Source organism: Astatotilapia calliptera, chromosome 18 (assembly GCF_964374335.1).
Source record: "Astatotilapia calliptera chromosome 18, fAstCal68.1, whole genome shotgun sequence".
In the NCBI taxonomy this organism is placed as follows: Eukaryota; Metazoa; Chordata; class Actinopteri; order Cichliformes; family Cichlidae; genus Astatotilapia; species Astatotilapia calliptera.
In genome coordinates, this window is record NC_137439.1 from 32,755,923 (window position 1) to 32,782,770 (window position 26,848).

General features: G+C 43.7%; 1 protein-coding gene across 1 annotated transcript in view; it reads right to left on the reverse strand.

Moving 5' to 3' along the window:
* The window catches only part of brinp2 (bone morphogenetic protein/retinoic acid inducible neural-specific 2), a 298,504-nt gene that overhangs the window by 69,604 nt on the left and 202,052 nt on the right, over window positions 1-26,848 (reverse strand). Inside the window, exon 6 of the mRNA XM_026148790.2 lies at window positions 16,994-17,230. Coding sequence (XP_026004575.2) covers window positions 16,994-17,230 — 237 coding nt within the window. The remainder of the gene's footprint in view (window positions 1-16,993; window positions 17,231-26,848) is intronic.

Genomic DNA, 26,848 nt, shown 5'->3' on the forward strand with positions numbered 1-26,848 from the left:
TTGGAGTCTTCTCCCACCCCCATTCTCTGCGGCCTGCTGGAGCGGGAGGGCTAGTAGGAGGAGTTGGCCGTCCGACTGCGGTCTGGGGTGTGGGGCCTCCCTGCTGCTGCGAAGTCGGGGTGGTCTGCCTCTCCCCACCGCAGGGAAAAGGGTAACACCACCTGGGTCTGGGTGCAATTCCCCCCCCTCCAGGGGCAAGGGTACCTAGACCCGGTTTGTAGAGTACGCTTGGGGAGTGTGATTGTGTGTACAGCGTCTCTTTATGTCTGTCTCCACGTTGGTTGAGTGTGGAGTGAGTGCATATGAGAGCATGAGGGTGGGAATGGATGTTTGTGTCTGTGTGTGCCTGTATGTCTGTGTCTATATGTCAGGTTGGGTATCAGACGCCACCTCTCTGGGGACACCTCAGGCCCTCCAAGGTTTGGAGGCCTATCTCCACCCACCACCACTTCCCCTGCCGGTGGCGGACTCCCTCAGGTGTCGGTGTGTTGGTGGTTCTTTGTGTCTGGGGGTGGGCGTCCGGGTACACACCGGCTCACTCCTAGGTGGCCGCTTGTCGGGGCCTGGGGCCTGGGGCTCGCTCGGGCCCCTTTGGAGGTGGGGTGCCCCCGGCCTCTCGGCCTGGGGCTCGGTCACTCAGGCACAGCTGGGGGCCGGCGGAGCTCACGGGCGCGTCACTGCAACTCCCCCTGACTTCTGCTCCGCGGCTGCTGGGCGAGCCCTCATCTGGGACTCTCCTCAGCTCTTACTGGAACAGTGGCGCGGCTGCCCCTCTGTTGGTCTTCCATGGTCTCTTGTGTTCTGGGGGCCTCTGGATGTCTGGAGTTTTGATCTCCTCCATACCCGCTTCACACCCTGGAGGACGGGGCTGTGGCCCCCCCACACTCCCTAGCAGATCATTACATGGAGAAACCTTTGGAATGCAAGCATGCTGATCCACACAGGTATGCACACATGGGTATTCACAGACGCGGACTAAAGCTTTCTTGGCTGCTGCCTCAAAGCACACTGTGCGCTGTCTATCTTGCGTGCTGCACAATATCGTTTATTATTTAGTAAATATTGATATCTATGACTAGCTAGTTTATTGTGATGGTGCTTTGTTTTCTCTATTATTATGTTACTCTTTGTTGTTTGCTGTCTCCTCTGTTTGTTTTTTTTGTTTTTTTTGTTTTTTTTTCTCCATACAGGTGACCCAGGAGTTCTTTTTTTTTTTTTCTCTCTCTTCCCCCCCCTTCTCACCGTCTCTTCTCCCCTTTGGTTTTCTTTCTTTCTCTCCCCCTCTTTCTCTCATTCATTCCCCCTGTCCTATTTATTAAAAAAAAAAAAAAAATGACAAAGGATGAACTGAAGCTCTGCCATCACGTAATGTCGCATACTGCTGTTTCTGATGTCATTTAAAAAAAAAAAAAAAAAAAAAAAATTCTCGCATTTCCCTGACTGTTGGTTATATTGAACCTTTTGGAGCAAGCCTTTCTGAGAATTTGAGGCACTAAAAAGCAAGCATTTTCTCACTCTCACTAGGTGTTTCATTTTTAAAGGAAAGTTAATACAGACAGGAGAAGTTAGTCATGAAAGCATGTGGTCCTAAAAGTTAAACTATTTTTTCTCATCTCCATGTTTTTCCATGTTTTTCCCAAGACAATTGGGTAATAACAGAAAGCAATGGATACAGAATGTCTATAAATATGTACATGATCATTGGTGCATTTTTTTAATAGTTTTTTCAAATGGGATATTTCTGAACTATGAAACTACATATTTTATATTGGTGCCTTTCTGAACAACGCACTAATGCAAAGGGTCTCATGCTTTGTGTTGTATGTGAACATGGTAACAATGCCGTGCTTGCTTTTCCTTGCTTTCACAAAACATATACTGTAGCGCACAATGAAAAAATATATACACTACTGATCAAAAGTTTTAGAACACCCCAATTTTTCCAGTTATTTATTGCAGTTCCAGTCCTTCAACTTCATTGAATAGCTTGAAATGGTACAAAGGTAAGTGGTGAACTGCCAGAGGTTAAAAAAAAGAAAGTAAAATAATGTACGTTTCAGAATTATGCAAAAAGGCCCTTTTCAGGGACCATACAATGGGCTGTTCTGTAGCAGTGGAGGTTGATCAAGCCTTGAAAGCTGGTGCTACTAATTCCTACAGGTGTTCCACCTTTCTGGATTTCTTAAAACCCCCTCTGTCTGCATAATAGCAGGAACACACTGTGCTACTATGCCCTCGTGAGCATCAGATGAACGGTATTATACTGCAGAAAGTAGTGAGTTGCTACAAAAATGGCGAGAAAAAGTAAATTAACAATGGAAGAGAGACAGATCATCATAACGCTTAAAGACTTAGGTCTTTCCTACAGAGAATTTGCAAAGAAAGTCAAGGTGTCAGTGAGTACAGTTTCCTTCACCATCGAAAGACACTCTGAAAATGGGAAAACTCTGACAGGAAGCGACCCGAAGCCACAACTGAATCAGAGGACAAGTTTCTGAGAGTTAACAGCTTGCGTTTTAGGCGGCTCACAGGACAGCAGCTGAAAGCACAGTTTTCGTAGCAAGCAAGTCTTAGTTGTTGTGTTTTTGTTTGTTTGTTTTTTTCAGTCGTTACAGACGGGACAGACATGACTGGGGGATAGGACAGGGAGAAAGAAAGAATGAAAGAAAGAGAGGGAGAGAAAGATAAAATAGAGGGGAGAAGAGATGGTGAGAAAGGGGGGAAGAGAAAAAAAAAGCAAACAAACAAAAAAAAAACAAAAAAAAACACCTGGATCACTTGTCGAGACAACAAAAAAAAGCAACATAACAAACATAACAAATACAAAACATCACAATAAACTAGCTAACAGTAGATACTAAATATTAAATGTTATTGTGCAGCACGCAAGACGACAGCGCACAATGTGCTTTGAGGTAGCAGCCAAGAAAGGTAGTTTGTGTCTGTGCACACCTGTGTGGAACAGCGCACTTGTATTCAAAAGGTTTCTCCATGTAACAATCTGCTAGGGCAGACCTTCCCAAAGTGTGGGGCTCAGAGCCATGGCAGGGGGGGCATGGGATGAAAAGGGGGGAAAAAAAACAAAACGCTTGGACACTGCCAGCACGGGGCGCCTACAGAAACGCAAAGCAGGAGATGAAGAATCTCTGAATATGTTTCCAAACCAACTTCATTCTAAGCCAAAGACTAGAAAATATGGTGAAGCATATCTTCCCTTTGGTTTCACCTGCACAAGTGCCGAGGTAGGTCTCCTTGTAGAATTGGTTTTCCCTTCGTCGGGAGCAGTGCTGGGCTGTTTAAATCACAGACAAATAGTATCCCACATTCGTGATTTTTAGTTCACAAACACTTCTTGTAATGACTAACTACTCCTGACATTTTGGAGATGTTTGCTCTTTATACAGTAAAGTTACAGTGGGATACAAATAACATCAGGCTGATCCTGCCACGATTTGTCCCCCGGTTCGAATCCCGGACAAACAGTATCCCACAGTTGTTTATGTTTTTAAACCCATTTTGCACAGAGAGGCATTTTCTGAAAAATGTATTGACAGCAATGTTGAATATTATTACACAGGAAAAAAAACAACGACACGTAAAATTATCACACCATGACGCCTCTGCCTTTGTAAATAGAGGGACAGTAACTGTGTGTATGTAAGCATGTAAAACCTGCAGACAGTCAGATTAACAGTATTTTGTCTCAATCTGCCATTGTGCTATTCATCTCATGTAAACAATAACGTGGCGCACAGCGTGACGTGAAAAAAGGCACATACCTTTGATGTTGCGTGACGAACTCTGTATTCCTCGTCCACACGTAAACGCAAAAAAGGAGTTTTAGAAAATCTCAGTTTTCGGTGATTCGAAACGCCGTTTATGTGTGGACGAAACAGCTGCGTTTTCAAAAATACCCGTGTAGGTGCGGATGTAGCGTAAAAAAGTTAGTAGTTTATTTTCTTACTACCTGTAATTTATTGCAGATTACTTGTATTTGCTTAATTGTTTGCTAAATGTTTGAGGTGTGAAATAAATCGCAATGGAGCAAAATATGGGTGTGCACATGCACGCGCGAACATTTTTCTTGTAAAACAAAGGGGGGCCCAGCAAAAAAAGTTTGGGAACCACTGTGCTAGGGAGTGTGGGGAGCCATAGCCCCGTCCCCCAGGGCATGAAGCAGGTATGGAGGAGATCCAGGCCCCAGACATCCAGAGGCCCCAGAGTACAAGGACCCAAGGAGGACCACCAAAGGGGGGGGGGGGGGGGACCATGCCACCCTCCTGGGAAGAGCTGAGGAGAGCCTCAGGTGAGCAGTCACCCAGCAGCCATGGAGCAGAGGCCGGAGGGGGTTGCAGTGACGTGCCCGCGGGCTCTGCCAGCAGCCAGCTGTGCCAGAGAGGACCGAGCCCCAGGCCCAGGGGCCTGAGGGCGCCCCACCCCCGAGAAGGGGCCCAGCTGGGCCACAGGCACCAGGCCCCGCCAGGCGGCCACCAGGAGTGAGCCGGTACATACATGAGCTCCCAGCCCCTGACACCAAGAACCACCAGCGCACCAAATTCTGAGGGCATCAGCCACCAGCAGGGAGTGTGGTGAGGGGAGATAGGCCTTCATACCTTGGAGAGCCTGAGGTGTTCCCAGAGAGGTGGAGTCTGAGACCCAACCTGACATATAGACACAGACGAACATGCGAACGCAGACACAAACGTGCATTCCCACCCCCATATACACATAAGCAAACATTCGGCACTCACCCAACGTGTAGCAAGTCTTAGTTTTTAACAGTCAAGAGAAGACTTCGAGCTCGAGTCGCAGCAAGAAAACCCTTGCTAAGGCATCACAAAAAGACAAAGAGGCTTGCCTGGGCCATGAAACACTGCTATTGGACTACTGAAAACTAGGAGAAGGTATTATGGACTGATGAATCAAAATTTGAAATCTTCAGTTCATCACGCAGGATCTCGAGTAGGCGAAAGGATGGTTCCATAGTGTCTGGCATCAAGCGTGAAACATGGAAGAGGAAGTGTGATGGTCCAGGTGTCGGTGACTTGTACAGAGTGAGGCACCTTGATCCAAAACAGCTACCACAGCATTCTGCAGCACCATGGAATAACCTCTGGTATGTGCCTAGTTGGTCAGGGGTTCATCCTACAGCAAGATAACGACTCAGAACATAAGTCCAAGCTATGCCAGAACTACCTCAGGAAAAAAACCCAAGATGGTTTCCAGACTTAAACCCCATCCAGCTGGATGAACTGGACAGAAGAGTGAAAGAGAAGCAAGCTACAAGTGCCACACATTTATGGGAACTTCTGCAACAGAAATGGAAGGAACTTTCTGAAAAATATTTTATTTCTATTATCATTTCAGAGTGCAATGAGACATTAAACTGCATAATTTTCAATAAAAAAAAAACTGGAGCAATTGAGGTATTCTAAAGCTTTTGACCAGTAGTGTATAGATAGATAGATATTCCTGCAGTACACAAGGAAGATGCAGAGATGCACAGGTAGAGGGAAATAGAGAAACAAACAAAAGAAAAAAGTACTAGTAGCACAGGCAAAGACTACCTCTGCCAAACATTTCCTCCTGTGAAATAAATGAGGAAGATTAAATTAGGAGGGTAAATGCTGCCAAATCTTCAGATTACATCCTTCTATCCATCTACAAAAGAAAAAAAGAACCCTACTTGTTTTTTTGCTTTAACAAATCACCTACATCTACACCCTGACACAGCATGCTTTATGACAGCAATAAAGGTGGAAATGGGCAGAGATTCAAAGCAGTGGGGTCCTGATAGCACTGAGTGGAATCCATGCCAGGATTATTTGTAGGTGGTACAAATGATCAGACAGATTCCTGTTAGCTTGCAGGGATTCTTTTTCATTAACATGATGGAGGAAGAGAGACAATTAGGCAATCTGTCCTGCGCTACAAAATTACAAGAGGAGCGATATGAAGCAGAACGAAGAAGTTGAAAGGAGGATTACAAGTGTACAGACAGAAAAAAAGAGATACACTTTCATAATCAGGATTTATAGATTAATCAGTAACAAATGTCTGCCTGTTGTAACAAGACGATGATGATTAAATAGGGCTTGCTTACTTGCACTACAGCAAAGGGGAAAGATGCTAAGTTTAGTGGTTTTTAGATACATTTTCAGGCCAGTTAAAGTACATTTTACTGATTTCCAGAGGTGAGAAGCAACAAAGCACAAACACTTCTTTAGTTTACTTAAGTAGTATTTTCAGGTATCTCTATATTAAATGGGTATTTATTTTTTCTGACAACTTTCTAATCCTTAAATTTTCAAAACAGGCACGTTACTTTAGGTTTAACACATTTTAACTTGCGCCTTCAGACAAATATCAAACTGATTTGAGCCTAAAATGAGGGAGCAGAGGAAGAGGAGAGGCTATATTTAAAGGTGCAGACTGACATTTGACCAACTGTAAATTTAAAGCTGATGTATAATGGTCTCGTTTTCATATCCAACATTGTGTATTGTGTTAGTGAAGTCGTGTTTTTTTCATATTGTGAAACATCATTCAAAACAAACTGACTTCTACTAACTTCATGTTACTTCAAGGTTGATGGGTGGCATACTGTGTTGTAAAGACAATATAAACAGTACACTCGAGTGTAGGGAAAATTAGCCAAGATGGGTTGTGAGATATTGGGTTACATCTTGTTGAATTCAGTTGTGTAAATCCATAAAGAGCAGTACAGCTCAAGGCAGCAGCAGCACAGGTCAGCCTATCACAGAGAAATGATTGTGAGTTGTGATTTTTTAACCACACTGACCCACTATAACCAATCTTGGGGTGCCCCACCTGCCAAATCTCACTTTAACTGTTGATTTTTTCTGTTTTGGTTAGGAAGCAAAGTCAAAATAAAGTCTCTATTCCCATGTACTAATATTTTGTTAATATGGCATAAAGATCAGCTAGTGTTGCACAGTAATAGCTGGTAAAAATATTCTTTCTGACTTTGAGTAAGCCTGTAGTTTTTCACTTTTTACTTGGGTAAAAAAGAAGAATGCCTGAAACTTTTGCCACTGTTGCTGATCTCATAATGACCCAGAAATGGAATAACTTTAAGATCCTTTGTGTAAAATCCAAAAAAAGTCACTTGACACTAGAATCTTTTACATGAACTTTTACATGAACTTCACTAACATCCTCCTATCCTATTTTGTATGTGTAGAGCTCACAGCGCTTTTATTCACATATGAAAACCTCCAATGTGCAAGGTGCTAGTGGGTGAACTACCAAATATATGTTTTTTAAAGTCCACATCAGCTCTCTGTGTTGCCTGACAGTTTTCCGTGCTGCTTTCAATTTCCTGCAAGGTTTGATGGCAAATTACTGAGCAAATGCAAAAACCACTGCAGTTCTCACTACAAGCTCATAAAATAAAGGGATATTTAGATCTGCAATTGCTTCTAAATTCTGATAACCACTGAGTAAAATGTTGAAAACTGCGGTTTAGTTTTCATCCATTATACCCATTTTCAAGTAAAATTTTCAAAATTACACATTTTGCTGACCCACCCATCAACCCTTCTCTAGCTTCGCTTTTTTGTGAACTCCATCAGCCAGTGAATGAAAGAACTGTAGTAAACTGGTATTTGTGAGTGCGCTGTTGTTCTATTTGACCACATTTAAAGCTAGACTCCATTTGGAATCTGGCCTTGAAGAGAAATAGTGTTTGCACCACAGGAAGCATCTGTTCTCTGAAAATGACTTCATATTCCTTTGCTGCTGCTCTGTGTTACCATGCAGAGCATTTAAACGAGTTAATGACTCCAAGTAGATGCTGTTGTGCTTCTGCCAGAAGTTAAAGGTGTCCCTTGTTGATGAGCTTTGAATCACACACACTGTTTCTCTGCTTATGTATGCTTAAGCAGAGAAGGTTTCCTTTTAGCGAAGCCTCACTCTGCAGTGTACCTGCATCCTGCCACGTGGACAGCCAGACTGTGTTTGATGTGTGTGTATGACTCAAACATACTAAAAAGAAACAAACCTTTTCTTTGGTAAAGAACTATCTAGTCAGTGTCATACTTTTCCCCTCAGTATTTCTAGCCTACTTAATGGTTACTACCAACTTCACTCAGCATATCCAATTAACATTGTGACTGGTGTTGTGATGCAGCAGGTACAGTATGTCCTCACAATGGTAACCTGTGTATAAAAGGTTTTCTGTCTTTCTTCTTCCTATTCTCGATATGGAGTGCTTCATTATTAGTCAACTAATTAAAAGAAACATGCTACATGCAGCTTATACGCACCACTTATGCTAAACAAAGACAGGATAAGAGTCTGCAGCCATGCCAACAGCTCTCAGAGGTTGTACTGCTTGGAGAAAGAAAAGCATACTGCAATATGGAAAGAGGTTTGAAGTTCGGTAATGAGCCTGTTACTGAGGAGTAAATATAAATAAGATAAAAACTATAATGGTAGCAGCTTTTATGTAACATCTGCCATCACAGTTTAATCTGATAAGCCTTCATCATATTCCACAAGAAATATAGACAACCTGCAGACAAGTACACACCAACATCAGTACAGCACCTTTGTTTCATGAATTGTCCATGGCAACATCAAACAGTACAATTAAAATTAAAATGAGTAAATAAAATAAAAAGCAATGTGCTACTACTTGATAAGACTCATAATGCTGGTTAAGTGATGACGTATAGAGTCTCTGTTAGCTGCTGAAGCCTCTCCTGTGTTTGCTGAGGCTCTTGTCTTTTCAATGGGCTGCAGTGCTGTATTTCCTCTTATCGGAAGAGACACGGTCCTTGTCATTCTCTTGTACACCATTTTATGTGGATGCCTTTAAGCTAAGCTTTTACATCTTTGCTACATATTCTGGGCTTACAGTGTTCCTGACTCCAATTTTCAATAATGAGTCAAAATGTGTCACTATTAAACCAAGTACGATTTCAGTGCGTATGTTTAAGTTTAGAATCTTGATTTTTGGTAGGAAATTCATTCAAACAGTGTAGCGTGTTAATGACTAAAATGAAGCTTATGCCAAAGTTCAATAAGAAAGATCAGTAGTCACACATCTGTCTGCTTCCCAGATGTTAGGTGGCTAATCTAACTTTTATATCCCTTCCACTTTCCCATGCTGTCAAGCTCCTCCAATCTCCACCTCTCCTAGACTCCACAGGATCCTGGCCTAATTCCTATCACCGCTGGGATTCCATTCTGCTGTGCGGTGTTCAGTTCCTAACAATGACCCCTCCCTACTGAACTCTGCTGAATGTTGTCTGAAACACTCTTGGTTGCAGTTTAGTCTGTTTTGTTGTCTTCTTCCAGCCATATATTGAAACTTGTCTCTGCATATTGTTTCAATGCTGAATCAAGTGTAGCAAATGGTTTACCAGCCACTAAGAAACATATAAATTACTCATCTTGTGCTGTAAATGGAGTCTTGTCAGTGACTCTCATGCTGAAGCTTTGTTTTGGTTTCTTGTCTTTCTTTCATGTTGGTGTTTGTTTGTGTCCACTGTTCATCCATACTACTGCACCACAATGACCATCAGTTTGTATTCTCTTTGTTTCTGATGAAAAATGTAACCCTCATCCTAAAACTTTAACCATTATTAAACACATTGCCAATGCCGCCCCTACAAAAGAAATTTCTGTACCAGCACAGCGGTAACGCTCTTTGCTGTCTCTTATGTCTGCTTAACATTTCAAATGATGTCATACTGAGATGTAGCTAATGCTCCCAAACCTGGTATTTAGTTGTTTTTTATATAAGAGCTTTTAGGTGCTTTGTCACTTTTGTTGTTGTCGTCAGCCAGATCATGTTGTACACATTGTAAAGAACTCATGCAATTCAGTTGTGGTATTGTAACAGGATGCCACCACTGCAGGTCAGGTCACTTTAGGAAATTACTTCTCTCCTAGATGTTCCATGATAAACTGTAAGTGGTATTAAGTGGAAGTGTTTAGGAACCACATCAACTCGGGAGCAAAGTGCCCACACAAGTCACCGTGTGTTGAGCTGCATTGTGCATGAAAGTTGCCAGCTACTCTAACATTAACTTCAGCTTCAAAGCTATGTGCAGGAGATTCACGGCATACAGTCTCTTCAATGTGTAGATATCCATTTTGTCCATATACTATATGCCTCATTTTAATTAGTAAATGGAGTGGTTCTTGGAGTGGTTCTTATATGATGCGTTTCTACTTAAGCTCTCAAATCGCTTTATACAAACTGTCTCATTCCCACAAAGCTATGCGGGCCACATTCTAAGTGCTTTCTCGTTAGCATTCACACTCACATGAACACATTCAGAATTAATGATGCGTTCTTTCTCAAGGAAAGAGAAAGATACTCAGCGCTAATGTATCCTTAGCACATAGACTGAAGTCGCCAGGAATCAAACCACCAACCTTCTGATTAATGACCTGCTCTACCTCCTGAGCCACTCAGCACATGAGAACAGATATTCTGCACATTTTATTAGGCTTTGAAGACTGCTTTTACCTCTAAATTGCTCTCAGTGTTTGTCTCTTGTGAGGAAGTCATTTGGAGTGCAATGTCAGACTAACAGGTGAAAAAGTCAATGTTTAGAGTGCGAGCACAATGTGCATGAAAGAGTTGCCTTCACCTCCATATGCAGTTGGAAATTCTTGTGTTGCCGAAATGTTGTAGTTGGTGTATGCTTAGCAGAATCAAAAGAACTGGACTTTGAATTTAATGGTTTCCTTTTTTAAAATAGAATGATTGTAAAGTATTTAAAGTATGGGGCCATTCACCTGAACATTATTCTGGTTAATTATTCGCATGTCATGTGTCAGTCTCTCACCTGAACTGAACACAGCAGAAAATGAAACACTTACTTGAACTTTTTCCTTTTTTTTAAAACTCTGACTTTCTCTCAGTAGGGAGTTTACACTACCTACTATCCACCCCTGGAGCAGGGAATTGAATCTTAATTACCAAGAAGCTCCATCTTACGTTTCATGTATGAGTGACCTCATTCGTTTCCTAACTCCCTGCAACATATATGGTGGGCCAAGAACTCACATTCATCACATCAGCTGTGCTAATACCGTAAAGATCCAGCTTAATGGGTTGTTTGTTGAGTGGAACATTCTTATGATATGCTAATTCTAAACCCTATCAGAATTTCATTATAAAATTGGCTCTTAAGGCTGGCACTTCAGTCCATGTGTCACTGTAGTGTTGTGTCACCTGTGTTGGCTCAGTTCAGTTAATTATCTTCTAAAGTCATGGATCACTGGGGGGTTTCTGATTGCTTATAACAATGCTGGGAGGAGTATCAGGCTATTCAAAACTGCTTGGATACATGAATGATTCATTTTGTTTCATTTTAACTTAATGTGACCAGCCCTGTACTTATATTACGTATACATTGTAGTTTACTTGGAATCATTCCCACATAAATTGCCCAGAAATATAAAACAGGGAATCAGTTGCTACTTTTTATCTGTGACTCTCTGGTTTCCCTCAGCAGAAGAGCTCTGAACGTTGGGCACAATGACACAAACTTAGTGTTGACTTTTGGGTTTGGGGGATTTATAAAAAACAACAAACATACAGTTTCTTTCCCTTTTCTGATCAAATCACAAGGCCATGAGTCAAACTGAAATGCCACCACATTAGATCGGCTGATGGCATCAAATTTTGTATCTGACTTTGTATCAGTGTCATGTCTGTTGTCATCAGTGCTTGCTTTGTTTTGTGTTGCCATCCTGCTGCTGCAATATTCTTCAATATTCTGTGGAAGGGCAGAATGTCCCAAAAGAGAGACAGGCCACCAAATATCATAATAAAATATCGATCTTCTGTTAACTACGGTGTTATTGACTGAACAATTTTGGAGATCACTGACTATGTTAAGAATCTGAAGCATAATTTTAAGAATTCAACTTTCTTTCCTTTACCCTCTCATTACTGTCATCACTGCTGACAACCCCAAATCTAACCCTGCAATATGCAAATGAAGCACCAACCCAAGGCAATCAGAATGTAGAATTATTGTTTTTATTAAGTTGTTGTCAGAAATCTTGGCAACCAGGGACCAATGAAAGCAATCATTTTAACTTAAACACACCCAAAACGTTTTCATTAGGGTCAGGGTTACCAGCTAAGATGCCTTAAACAGCTTCTAATTAAATCATTTCAGCAATGTAATCGTGCTGTGCTGTGTTCACACTGGCACAGTGGTGGCATCTCGTTCCTTCATTCTGATTTATTTTTCTTTGTCATCATTACTCCCATCTGAGTGTACCAGTCTGGAGATGCCTCACTAAACTACTGGAGGGCTTTACATTTGAAACTATAATGTCCCGAGTTTAAGAGGGCAAATTAGAGTAGATCAAAGAAAAACCCTGGACCAACATATGATCAGTTACACTGATTAAACAGGGAGAAATTAAAATCCTACCACTAATTACATTTTAGCTTTAAGTAGAGGCTTATAAGGCCTTTATCTTATGTGGCTGGGGAAAATAAAGCCTCTGGTCACTGTTTGTGGAAATATGATTATATATGTTTGTTTAGTAGTGTATGTACTGTCACAAAAGATGGCCAATCAGACACTGAGAAAATAGAAGTAAGCAGTATTGTATCAAGGCAAAACTACTCTGTACCAACTTTTAAGCCTGTGACAGAGGACACATAAATTACAGCACTGTATTACAAATATGTCACTTCAATTTCATAAACACACCATGAAGTCAAGGTATTAGAGGATCTGGTGCTGAGCCTTAAAGCTGGTAGTGTTTTCCAATTTCACGAAACCAAAGGTGTGATGTTCCAACTTATTCACACCTTCCTGGGACATCTTGCCTCCCAAAACCTTGCATAAGATCTATCAGAGAGAGAGAAGAGCCTTAGAACAGAGAGCTCTTGTGATGTACGTGTGTGTGTGTGTGTGTGTATGTGTGTGATTGTAGCTAGCTATCAACCTAGCTTTGGGACTTTGGTTTTCAAATTGCAATTGGCTGAGGTTCGAGGGTATTATTCTCCTCTTTTGTTTGGCACACACAGTGATGTAGTCTCTTCTATGTCCTCCTTCTGTCTCTCTGACACACACATGAGCAATCTGTCACACACACCAACCTCCCAGTTGTTTTCCTCTCGCCACAATAAATTTATCAGCCTGTCCCAGCAGACGAGATTCAGCCCAACTTCCTAGACAACCCCAGAAGCTAGAATCCACTTTGTGTGTGTGTGTGTGTGTGTGTGTGTGTGTGTGTGTGTGTGTGTGTGTCTGTGTGTGTGTGTGTGTGTGTGTGTGTGTGTGTGTGTTCGTGTTCGAGTGAAAAGTTGCTGAAAAACTAGCAAGAGAGAAAGAGGGAGAGACAATGAATACTAACACCTGCTCTTAAAGCTCTGAAAGTCAAACAATATTTGTCATGTAGATTAGCCTCCTCTCTTTTTTCTGCATTCATTTTTCATCCCAACTCGCCTCATGCTAGGTGACTGGTAGTGTGTGAACGTGAAATTGGATTGTGAGTGTTCCCTAAAATTAGATAAAACTTTGATGATCCCCTGAATGCAGTCATGCCTGTGGCTGAGCAATCTATGCCTGCCTGTGCTTTGGTCTGCCCTTTGTTGGTGTGTTACAAACTGGGGAGCCTTTCCGGATATTTTCTTAGCTCATTACTCAAACACACAGGGCTGCAGATGTACTAAAGGCCTCATATTCTATGACAAACAACACAAAGTTAAGCTCCTGACAAAACCCATAAAGTCAGCAGAACAAGAAAAGCCATGCAATTACACATCCTCCTCCTGTCTGTGCTCCTTGTCAGCGCCTCTTTATAAAGACTTAACACGCAGCAAAAGGAAGTAAAAGAAACCTTGCAAAGTCAGGTGCTGTCAAAATGAGCCTAAGTGAATGCACAAAAATGCTGTTTAGCAACATAATGTCACTTAAAGAGCAATTTCAACCTATATGTCAGCACACACACACACAATCTGCTAATCTCTGTGAGAAAACTCAAGATGCTCACAAAAAAACTGCCAGAAACCCGTCTCCAATTAAATTCTGCCTACATATTCCAAGTCATTAAGAAGTGAGCTGGTGATGTGTTGAGATGTAGCAAAGGAGAAAAAAAAACAATGCTTTATCCAGTTTAGGAAATGATGTCCGAGTTATTCTGCATCATTGCCATCATTATATGACACACCTGTGTCTTGCTTTCTATGACGAATAGGTCGGCTTGCTGGAAAACAACAAGAGTGAGATTGTTAACCTGATTGAGGCTCTCTCATTGTTTCTCAGCATGCTCAAGTATAACCTTCACTTTCCTGTAAATTGGTCAGAAACCATGGTTATGGCCAGAAATTTTGGCAGTGATGAACAAGCTTTTCATGTATTCTGTAGCTTCTGTGTTTTTATTTTTTGTTTGTTGTTTTTGAAAATTTTCAAGTTTCAAAAACTTTTATTGGCAGTAAATCAAATTTTTAATCTGGACTATGATTGTACTACATTATGTTTATACAGCACCGGCTTAAATACTAAATTCTACAAAGTAACATCAAATGTATTGTGTGCCTATCATTTGCACATAGATTGAGACAACATTTAACTTTTTTAATAACTACATACTTTCCTCACTGTGCCCAGATGCATATTTTCTATATAAATCGTGTAAACCTCAGTAATGACAGTGCTTATAGTCTGTGGTTCCAAAGTATCCTCATGCAATCAAAAGTTAAAATACGGTATGAGCAAACTGCAACCATAAACCCATTAGGAAAGTGATTACTGAGGCCATAAATCAAAAATTGCTCAAAAACTTAAATACACCTTCTTTAAGTATAAAGAGGAGTGTCCCCGCCGCCGCTGGTCATTGCCACCAATTTGAAATTTAAGGTACTTCTGCACTGGCTTTAGATTTAAGGCTCGGGAACATTGCTCTGTCTTTGAGGATCCACATTACAGCATTAGCATTAGTGTAAGCTAATGCTGCTTGCCTTAGCTTGCATTGCTGCTAGCAAAATACTGATTTGAGTGGATAATGTAAGCTAGCGCATTCAAACTTTAATGATGTCTCTGCCTGCATTCTGCTGATCTACTTGGATCAATTAATGCTGCAAATAAATGTAAATCTAGTTAACTTTAGCTTGCTAAAAATATTACTAACACAATACTATCTAAATTGAAATAATTAAAAAATGTAGCAATGTTTTCTAACTTTTTTAATTATTTACAAAGAACAGCGGTTTTCTAGATGTTACACAGAACAGCCTACTTTTAATTATACTTTGCTGTATTTGCAATAAAAGTATCATTACTTGTATACATACTTTTCATTCTTTCCTACTATATTCTGACCAGCCACAGTATTAAAATCACTCGTCTAATGATGTTAGGTACTAATTCTTGGTCACTGAAAAGTAAAACTACAAAGTCACTTTAAGGTTTAGATAGATAATGTCAGAGGTCAGAGTAGAGTGGCCAGACTGCTTTGATCTGAAATAAAGGCAAACATTCAAATGACCGCTTTCTACAATCAAGTGGTTGCCAGAAAACAACATCTCTGCTTATCAGAAGAGCATCTCTGAGCATACAACATGTTAAACCTTGGAGCAGATGGTGCCACTTCAGTCAGTTCGCTCCACTCAAATGACCACACAGTCACCAGATCTCAGACCAATGAACCAAACTGACCAAAATCCCCCTTGTTGAATCTATACAACAAAGAATTAAGGCAATTCAGAAGATACAGGGGATCCAAACTCTTACTAACAAGAAGTACATACTTAAGTGTTTAGTGAGTATATCAGGCTGTTGATGAAGTTTGCATTAACTGAGCTGTGAACCGAGTACCAACTTATTGTTTTGGTCTGTCAGAAACTTGCAAACTGACTAATTATGAACATAATCATAGCAACACTTCACAGGTACACACTGTATAACCAGAGTGTTACTGAGCATAAACTGCTTCCAGCTTGGAGGAATAAATCATCACCACCCCACCTGCTGCATCTACATCTGGTACTGGAACCGAACAAACTTGTGCAACACGCTCCCTGTCCAGCTGTCCACAGCTCATCCTTTCTGTACAGCCTACCTCAATGCAAGGCCAGCAAATAAGATTTTCAGTGTTATTATAGCTGTGTGGAAAATGTTGCTAAGTAATGTCAAAACTAAAGAAAACGAATCTGCATAAAAACCACAAATACTCTAAGGATTTGTAATTCATTGAATATTTGTTTTGTATCTAAGAGGTTTAAAGAGCAGAACAATTCAGTATCAACTCATTTGTTGAACAATATTTCTTCAAGCTTCTTTCTGAAATTAAATTGCTGCTAGTGCTGAGTGCACTGCACTCTTGCTGGTTATCCAACTATTTCATTGCAGCTCCAAGCAAGCATTAAATAGACATACTGTGAGTCTTTTTGATTCTCAAGTGTAATGCTAATTATGCTGAAATATGAACAAAAAATATGTTTTAGTTTTTTTGGACAGTGTACGATTGTGGTTCCAACACTGTGTGCTAAAGCAGACTGGTGTGGTCTATAAATATTCAAATATTATTTTAGATTTACTAAATGCATAGAAGGATAATTGTCTTCTGGACTGTAAGTGGCTCACACTAGCTGTGTGTTGAATGTGTTACATACATATCTGCTGGAAGAAAAAAAAACCTGAACCTCAAAGATCCAAGTCAAGTGGAACATATTCTTCGATGGATGTTAAAGTTGTTCCCATAAGTGTTACAGGTTTCATCACAACGACAACAGTGACAAGACATATAGCATCTGAGAATCAAACTCAAAACACCACACCGCAGACTTACCGCCAAAATACATCTTGCATTAGTTATCAGCAGGCTTTTGAATCGCCATACAAACCTTTTATAAGCATTCAGATGTTAAGTGAAGCATTTTTCTTCCAAAGCAGTTCAGAAACGAAACCAAAGCATTCTTCAGCGCAACCTCTTTATAGCTCAACTGCAGCTCAACAGCTTGCTTAGAAACATGAACCCATACCTGATTCCATGAACTCTTGGTTGAAGTTGTTCCACGCCTCTTTGCTCTTTTCCAGGTTCTCCTCCATGACCTTGATGTCAGCAAAAGGACAGTTGCATTCTGGGAAGCGAGGAGAGCACCGGCACCAGCAGTCATTGTTGCGACAGAGCAACTCGCCCTCCGAGTTGCATGCCACGTAGCTGAGGGCTGCCTCCACAAAACGCCCACGCAGAAACTCTGGCAGGACATCTTGTAATCCTGGAAAGAAAAGGAAGCACATGGTAAAGCATTTGGGATTTTTTTTTTTTAGAATGCTCTTATTTTTGAACAAGCAGACTCTAAAAGAGTCATATTTTATTTTAGGCTATTTTTAAGGCTTCAAGTAAAAATACATTTTTAGCACTTGCGATTTAATTGAGAAGACTGTGAAGTAAAATTCTTGACATTTGGCATTTCTAACCCAGCTGATTTCTTGTAGGATTTTAAACAATTGTTAATTTCCTTTATCATACACTCAACAAAAATATAAACGCAACACCTTTGTTACTGCTCCCATTCCCCATGGGATGGACGTAGAGACCTAAAATTCATTCCAGATACACAATATAACCATCCCTCCCAAACAGTGGTCACAAATCAGTCCAAATGTGTGGTAGTGGGCACATCTGCTATATTGAGATAATCCATCCCACCTCACAGGTGTGCCACATCAGGATGCTGATCTGACATCATGAGTAGTGCACAGGTGTACCTCAGACTGCCCACAACAAAAGGCCACCCTGGAATGTGCAGTTTTTTGCGCTATTGGGGGTCTGGGGACCCAGAACCGGTCAGTATCTGGTGTGACCACTGTGGAATACACCAGGCACAAATACACGCACACGCAGGTATGTACTGCCAATTTCCACATTTATTGAATTGTTTGTTTCGACAGCTGACTCAGCTGACTCAGCGGAGGGAGACCATCATCAGTACATAAACACCATCAGCTGTTCTTACCGGCCTCGCAGCGCCGCCCTGTTGAGCCTTCTGCTCCACTCCTCCCCGGCAGCTGCGCCCGGGGCCACGCCTCCGCCACACACCCCCACCGCCCGTTCGAGGCCGGGGAGCCGTCCGGCCGAGCCAACTCCCCCCCTCGCAAGCGAGAGAGGAAATCGGCCACCGCCATCTGTGCCCCTGGCCTATGGATCACCTTGAACTTAAAGGGCTGCAATGCCAGATACCACCGGGTGATCCGGGCGTTGGCATCTTTCATGCGGTGGAGCCACTGCAGCGGGGCGTGGTCCGAACAGAGGGTGAATGAGCGTCCCAGGAGGTAATAGCGCAGGGAGCCGACCGCCCACCGGATGGCCAGGCACTCCTTCTCCACGGTGCTGTACCGGCGCTCGCGCTCCGCTAGCTTCCGGCTGATGTACAGGACAGGGCGGTCAGCTCCCCTCACCTGCTGAGACAAAACGGCTCCCAGCCCTCTGTCCGAGGCGTCAGTCTGCAGAACAAACGGGAGGGAAAAGTTAGGAGTGTGAAGCAGCGGCTCCCCACAGAGAGCGTTTTTCACTCGCACAAACGCCGCCTGGCACGGCCCCGTCCAGTGGACCAGATCCGGGGCACCCTTTCGAGTGAGATCGGTCAGGGGGCTGGTTAGCTGCGCAAACCCCGGCACAAAGCGACGATAGTAACCCGCCAACCCCAAGAACCGTCTCACCTCCTTTTTCGTCCTGGGGCGCGGGCAGGATGCGATAGCCGCCGTCTTCTCCACCTGTGGCCGCACCTGCCCGCCCCCCAGGTGGTACCCCAGATACTGCACCTCCCTCCGTCCAACCGCGCACTTCGTCGGATTGGCCGTGAGCCCCGCCCCCCTCAGGGACTCCAGGACCGCGGCCACCCGCAGCACATGCTCCGCCCAGGTGTCGCTGTGGATGATCACGTCATCCAGGTAGGCGGCAGCATACGCCGCGTGCGGACGCAGTACCCGGTCCATGAGACGCTGGAAAGTGGCCGGGGCCCCGAACAGGCCGAACGGGAGTGTCACGAACTGGTACAAACCGTACGGAGTGGAGAAGGCCGTTTTCTCCCTGGCCTCGGCAGACAAGGGAATCTGCCAATAGCCCTTGGTTAAGTCCAGCGTCGTGAAAAAGCGGGCCGTGCCTAACCGGTCCAGGAGCTCGTCGACCCGAGGCATGGGGTAGGCATCAAAGCGTGACACTTCGTTCACCCTGCGATAGTCGACACAGAACCGTATAGACCCATCCTTCTTCGGCACCAGGCGCTGTGCGACTCTTCTATTACTCCCATCCTCAGCATTTCCGCCAATTCCCTCTGCACGATTTTTCGCTTATGCTCCGGGAGCCTGTAGGGCCGTGAACGCACCGTCACGCCGGGCTGCGTCACGAAATGGTGCTCGATGAGGGACGTCCGGCCGGGCAGGGGGGAGAACACGTCCGCAAAGCGCTGTTGCAACGCGACAACGTCCGCTCTCTGGGCCTGTGTGAGATGGTCATCACAAGGGAGGGAGGTGGGAATGATAGAATTTGGCACCTCAGGCCCCAACTCATCTCTCTCCTTCACCAGGCTCACCAGAGAAGCGGTTTCGACCTGTCGCCACAGTTTGAGGAGATTGAGGTGATAAATCTGCGCGGCTCCTCCCCTGTCCGACCGAGCGACCTCATAGTCCACGTCCCCGACACGCCGTGTGACCACAAAGGGACCTTGCCACTTGGCGAGCAACTTCGAGCTGGAAGAAGGGAGTAACACAAGCACTTTATCCCCCGGTGAAAATCGCCTGAGTCTAGCCCCTCTGTTATACAGGTGTTGCTGACGCTGCTGAGCCTGGAGCAAATTCTCCCGTGACAACCTCCCCAAAGTGTGGAGTTTTCTCTCAGGTCCAACACGTACTGAATCTCATTTTTGGCGGGGCTCGGACCGTCCTCCCAGCTTTCTTTAATCAGGTCGAGCACCCCACGTGGCCTCCTGCCGAACAGCAGTTCAAAGGGAGAAAATCCCGTGGAGGCCTGGGGCACCTCCCGCACCGCGAATAACAGAGGGTCTAGCCAGTGATCCCAATTGCGTTCATCCTCGTTAATGAACTTCCGAATCATGGACTTTAAGGTCTTATTCAGCCGCTCCACCAGCCCGTCAGTCTGAGGGTGGTAGACGCTGGTCCGAATAGATTTAATGCCCAGTAATTCGTACAGTTCCCGCAGTGTACGAGACATAAACGACGTGCCCTGGTCAGTCAGTATCTAGGGTGCCTAGGACGTAGGGTGCCGTCACGAGACTGCTCCAGTGGGAAATCACCCATGGGGGACACTTCACGTCACCGCCACCTCCAAGCTTGCGGGCCGGTGGCACCGGACCCATCTCGCCGTCTCCGCTGGCAATCCTTCCGTGAACTGCTCCAGCACCACCTTGTCCACCAGCTTCGTCTCGCCCTCCGATGTTCCCGGCTGCAGCCAGCGCACCGCCGCGTCGCGCAGCTGTCGGGCCCAGGCGAATGGTCGGTCCGTTGTAGCCAGCCGACAGGCCCGGAACCGCCGGTGATGGTCTTCGGCGGTGAGCCCCAGCCTGTCCACCACCGCCCGGCTCACATCCGGGAAGCTGCTCCTTGACGCCGGAGGCAGACTCAGGGCCGCTGTTTGTGCCTCCCCAGACAGCAGGGGGAGCAGCCGAGGGGCCCACTCCTCCCGCGGCCATTGGCAAGCCTCCGCCGTGGCGCGGAAGGTCTCCAAAAAAATCTGTGGGTCGTCCCCGTCCCCCATCCGGGGCACCGTCACCGACAGTGGCGAGGGCTTCGGCGTGGCAGCGGCCCCGACCAGCCGCTCCAGAACTTGTGTCTGTCGGTCCGTTTGCTCCCGCAGCGCGGCCAAGTGGGCACGCTGGTCGGCCGCCTGATCCCGGCTCATCGCCGCCATCTCCGCCAGCATCTGCGCCAAGTATTGCAGGGGCTGGGCGGGTGGCGCGGCCTGTGGGTCGGACATTTCCCCACCGGCACTTTCCTGGGTTTCGGCACCACTTGTGGAATACACCAGGCACAAATACACGCACACGCAGGTACGTACTGCCAATTTCCACATTTATTGAATTGTTTGTTTCGACAGCTGACTCAGTCGCACAGCCTGACAGCTCACGAGCCCAGCTGATCTCCTCGCCGCTCCTCCCCGTCTCACTATAAACACAGCGGAGGGAGACCATCATCAGTACATAAACACCATCAGCTGTTCTTACCGGCCTCGCAGCGCCGCCCTGTTGAGCCTTCTGCTCCACTCCTCCCCGGCAGCTGCGCCCGGGGCCACGCCTCCGCCACAACCACCATTTGCCTCATGCAGTGCAACACATCGTCGCATGGAGTCTATCAGATTGTCAATTGTGGCCTGTGGCATGCAGTTGAGCGTCCCTGAGACGGTTTCTGACAGTTTGTGCAGAAATTGTTTGGTTGTGCAAAACAATTGTTCCAGCAGCTGTCTGGGTGGCTGGTCTCAGACGATCTTGGTCTGCGGTTGTGAGGCCGGTTGGATGTGCTGCCATATTCTCTGAAACACTTGTGGAGACGGCTTATGGTTGAGAAATGAACATTCAATGCACGGGCGACAGATCTGGTTGACATTCCTGCTGTCAGCATGCCAAATGCACGCTCCCTCATTGCTTGTGGCATCTGTGGCATTTTGCTGTGAGACAAAACTGCACATTCCAGGGTGGCCTTTTGTTGTGGGCAGTCTGAGGTACACCTGTGCACTACTCATGATGTCAGATCAGCATCCTGATGTGGCACACCTGTGAGGTGGGATGGATTATCTCAATATAGCAGATGTGCCCACTACCACACATTTAGACTGATTTGTGACCACTGTTTGGGAGGGATGGTTATATTGTGTATCTGGAATGAATTTTAGGTCTCTACGTCCATCCCATGGGGAATGGGAGCAGTAACAAAGGTGTTGCGTTTATATTTTTGTTGAGTGTATATAATATACTGAACAAAAATATAAACACAACACTTTTGTTTTTGCTCCCATTTTTCATGAGATGAACTTAAAGATCTGAAACATTTTCTACATACACAAAGGACCCATTACTATCAAATATTGTTCACAAATCTGGTTAAATCTGTGTTAATGAGAACCTCTCATTTGCCGAGATAATCCATCCCACCACCATGTCAAGGTGCTGATTAGACAGCATGTCTATTGCACAGGTGTGGCTTAGACTTTCCACAATAAAAGGCCACTCTGAAATATGCAGTCTGATCACACAGCACAATGCTACAGATGTCTAAAACCAGTCAGTATCTGGTGTGGCCACCATTTGCCTCACACAGTGCAACACATCTCCATTAGATGTGTTGCACTGTGTGAGGCAAATGGTGTGCAATGGGCATAGAGTTGATCAGGTTGTTGATTGAGGGCTGTGGAATGTTGGTCCAATACTTGTGCAAAGTTGCTGAATATTGGCAGGAACTGGAACACGCTGTCATATACACCGAGCCGAGCATCCCAAACATGCTCAATGGGTGACATGTCTGGTGAGTATGCGGGCCATGCAAGAACTGGGATGTTTTCAGCTTCCAAGGAATTGTGTACAGAACCTTGCAATATGGGGCCGTGCATTATCATGCTGTAAAATGAGGTTATGGCCATGGATAAATGGCACAACAATGGTCATCAGGATCTCAACATGGTATCTCTGTGCATTCAAAATATCAACAATAAAATGCACTCGTGTTCACTGTCCATAACCCCACTGCCACCATGGGCCAGTAAATCCACAATGTTGACGTCAGCAAACCGCTCACCCACACGATGCAACACAAGCTGTCTGCCATCTGCCCTGAACAGTAAAAACATCTGTCAACAGAACACCTCTCCAACGTCCCAGACGCCATCAAATGTGAGCATTTGCCCACTCAAGTTGGTCACAATGACAAACTGCAGTCAGGTCCACACCCCGATGAGGACAACGAGCATGCAGATGAGCTTCCCTGAGACGGTTTCTGACAGTTTTTGCAGAAATTCTTTGGTTATGCAAACCGATTGTTGCTGCAGCTGTCCGGGTGGCTGGTCTCCACCTGGTCGACCATTCTGGAGGTGAACATGCTCGATGTGGAGGTCCTGGGCTGGTGTGGTTACATGTGGTCTGCAATTGTGAGGCCGGTTGGATGTACTGCCAAATTCTCTGAAACGCCTTTGAAGACAGCTTATGGCAGAGAAATTAACATTCATTTCACAGGCAACAGCTCTGGTAGACAATCCTGCAGTCAGCATGGCAACTGCACGCTCCCTCAAAAGCTGCGACATCTGTAGCATTGTATTGTGTGATCAAACTGCATATTTCAGAGTGGCCTTTTATTGTGGGCAGTCTAAGGCACACCTGTGCAATATTCATGCTTTCTAATCAGCACCTTGACATGCCACACCTGTGAGGTGGGATGATTATCTCGGCAAACGAGAAGTTCTCACTAAAACAGATTTAGACAGATTTGTGAACAATATTTGATAGTAATGGGTCCTTTGTGTATGTAGAAAATGTTTCAGACCTTTAAGTTCAGCTCATGAAAAATGAGCAAAACAAAAGTGTTGTGTTTATATTTTTGTTGAGTGTATATAGTAGACATAGCCTTAGGAGGATATGATCACGGTTTTCACAAACTACAAAGTAGTTTCAGCTATAACATCGATTCACAAGCTATAACACTGGAGCGATGCCTTGAAGTGAAGTGCCAATATTTTTGAATCAGCCACAATATTAGAACCACCAGCCCATTCTCATTGAGGTAATACCATTTTGTCAAAAAATACTGGTGTGGCCCATTTCCTTCCATTTTCTCTGCCATGATACACCGTTTTATGGCTTTAGTGAGACAGGCCAGGTACTTCCAATTCCTAACTTGTCAGTGATTGTGATCACTCTTGAGAATAGGTATATTTTACCCCAAAATAAGATTGTTTTATCTAACGAAGCAGTTTTTAAACCTCATACCTTACCCAGGATATTTCACTAGTTAAATCTAATCAGTCTTAGGGGCCTAAACTTAACAAGAAAGTAAAAAGTGTGTAAAAAAAAACAACACAAATCTGTAAGAGAGGAAAGAAAGACAGAATGATCCCACACAGGTTTCCAAATCATGGTATCTTGGCTGACATACCTGCAACTTATACCACCACTAGTCCCTGAACCTACTAATGTAGGTCTCTAAGATCGGTTCACTTCTTAACGGTTGATATTGCTGGGACTAACTAGCACTGTATTACTACTTAGGATGGGAAGTCGTTGGAACCACTGTCAGATAATTGAATAATATTCTGCTGAATATAAAGTTCTGCTGGTAAACTTTGGGCCTTGGATTTCATGTGGCTGTTACTTTGAAATGTAGCATTTCAAAGTCGTTGCATATCAAGGACACTTGTTGACCTAGGCTACAAACAACAGACAGATTCCAAACTAATATGTCGGATATGACATAACAAGCACAATTCATAAAGACCCAAACCCACTGCCAAGATGCCTGACATCACAGATACACTCACAGAAATGTGTACCATTTTTGAGGCAGAGCTGTTTTGTATATAAACCCAATTCCAAAAAGATTGGGTTTGTGTAAAAAGTAAATCAAAACACAATGTAGTGATTGGTAGAACTTAGAAACTTGTATTTATAACAACAGAACACAGAAAACATCAAATGTTTAAACAGAAATTTTGCTATTTTATGAAAAATCTTTTCATGAAAAATTATTTTTTAATTTGATTGCACAAACAAACAAAAAGAAAAGACAGAAAAGGCTGAAAAAGAAGAAACAGTATGAAGAATATTTTGTCTGCTTTGCAGAAGATCAGTAACATTATTGGGTGTAAAAGGACTATCTTATAGAAGCAGTGTTTCTTAGAAATAAAGATGTGCAAAGGTTTACCAATCTGCAAAAAAAGGCAAATAATTGTGGAACAATTTCAGTTTGTGTTCGCATCTACAGTACAAAGTGCATAAGAGAATCTGGAATAATCTCTGTGTGCAAGAGACAAAGCTGAAGGCTGAAAATCAGTAAATCAGTATGTAGATTCTTGTGATCTTTAGGCCACACATCTGAAAGCATATTGATTTGCTCTCCTGATATTTAGACTGTAGTATTGATATTTTAATCTTTTTCACTTAGAGTAAAGATACTCTAAGCGATCAGCGTGAGTAACAAGCAGAACAATTACATTCTCTTCCACTAGACTACCTGCTCTAATTAAATGGGTTGCCAACTGCAAGTAAAACAGAAGAAAACGAAGAAGAAGAATAACAATAGATAAATATTTGAAAAGAAAAAGTAGTCAGTCTGACCTGGGTCCTGGAGAAACTTGCGACCCAGTAGAAGGCAAAAAAGGTATACTGGGGAAAAACTGAGCTAATTCTGCTATGCCTGGTGCGCCGGGAAAAATGATCAAAATGCTTTTTGTGACATTTTTGTTTGGCAGTGTGCCGTGTGATTTTTCTAAGGTGAAATATGTGCCGTGGCTCCAAAAGGTTGGGAAACACTATTCTAAACACATGTTGCCATGTTATCTACAAATACAGATTAAAGCTCACTCATGCAAAGTAGAAACTATATGTGAACATAATCCAGAAATGTTGCTGTCTTCTCTGGGCCAAAGCTCATTTGTGTATAAAGAGTCCAGGTGCTAAACTTTCCTGCCTACAGTCCAGACCTCTCACTAACTGGAAAGATTTGGTGCATCGTGAAAAAAAATGCAACAGAAGAAAAAAAGACTCTTGATCAGAGTCCCAAATTTTTCAGAATTAAGTTGCACGTGGATTGTAATGTAGTGGCACATGCTTATATATAGTTAGAACATTAACTAACATACACTATGTTGACAAAAGTCACTCCTCTCAGTCTCTAAATTTAGATGTTTTCAGTCCCTTTGCTACAGGTGTATAAAATCAAGCACCTAATCATGCGGTTACAAACATTTGTGAAAAGAACTGGGTATTACAAAGAGCTCACTGAATTTGAACATGGTGCTCTAATAGCCTGCTAGCATTGCAACAAGTCAGTCTGTGTTATTTTCTTTATCAACTCTAAGTTACTAACACTCTGCTGACTAAATAAATGCAGAGAATCCTCCTCGGGCATTAAGATAATCACAAAAACTGTGCCCCAGGATTTTCATGACTTGGGTTTCCATGCCCAAGCAGCTCCTGAAAGCATCATGTAGGTGGCCTAGTAAATGTGTTCATGTACACATATGTATATACACAGTACAATATGAGCAATTGTATTAACCCAGTGAGATAAAGATGGTTATGTACTTGTTTTATTTTCAGTTGCAATTCCTAGTTATGATGACAAGTAGGGATGGGTACCGGTGTCCGGTGCCATGATGGCACCGGTTCTGACATAAACGGTAGTAACCAGACCGAAAAGCAGCGCACATTTCGGTGCTTTATTTCGGTGCTTTTTTTTCCTGAGCTGTGATACACTTTAGATTCTAGCCAATCATTTTACGTTTCCGAGGATAGTAGGCGTGGCCAGGTACGTACGTTCTGTTAGAGCAGAGCTACAGATTAAAAATGTCCAAGGCGAAGCGGTCAAAGTCTGGCTGTACTTCACAGCAAAATATGCAAACTCAGCAGCCTGCAACAAGTGCTTTAAGCTGATACTGTGATACTGTCAAAGGAGGTAACACCTCAAATCCGATGAAACACCTGGCGACGCATAGCGTTTTTTTTAAAAGCCCAGAAATGCGCCGTATTTGATAGCTTGCTGCGAGACCTCACACCGAGCACATCTACTGCGGGTGGGTTGCCTGTTATGCAACATCCCCCAAAAACACGAAGAGGAGAGTCCTGGCCCCTAGCCCTGCCAGTGTAGCAGAAATGATGACGGATGATGGTGGCAGCAGC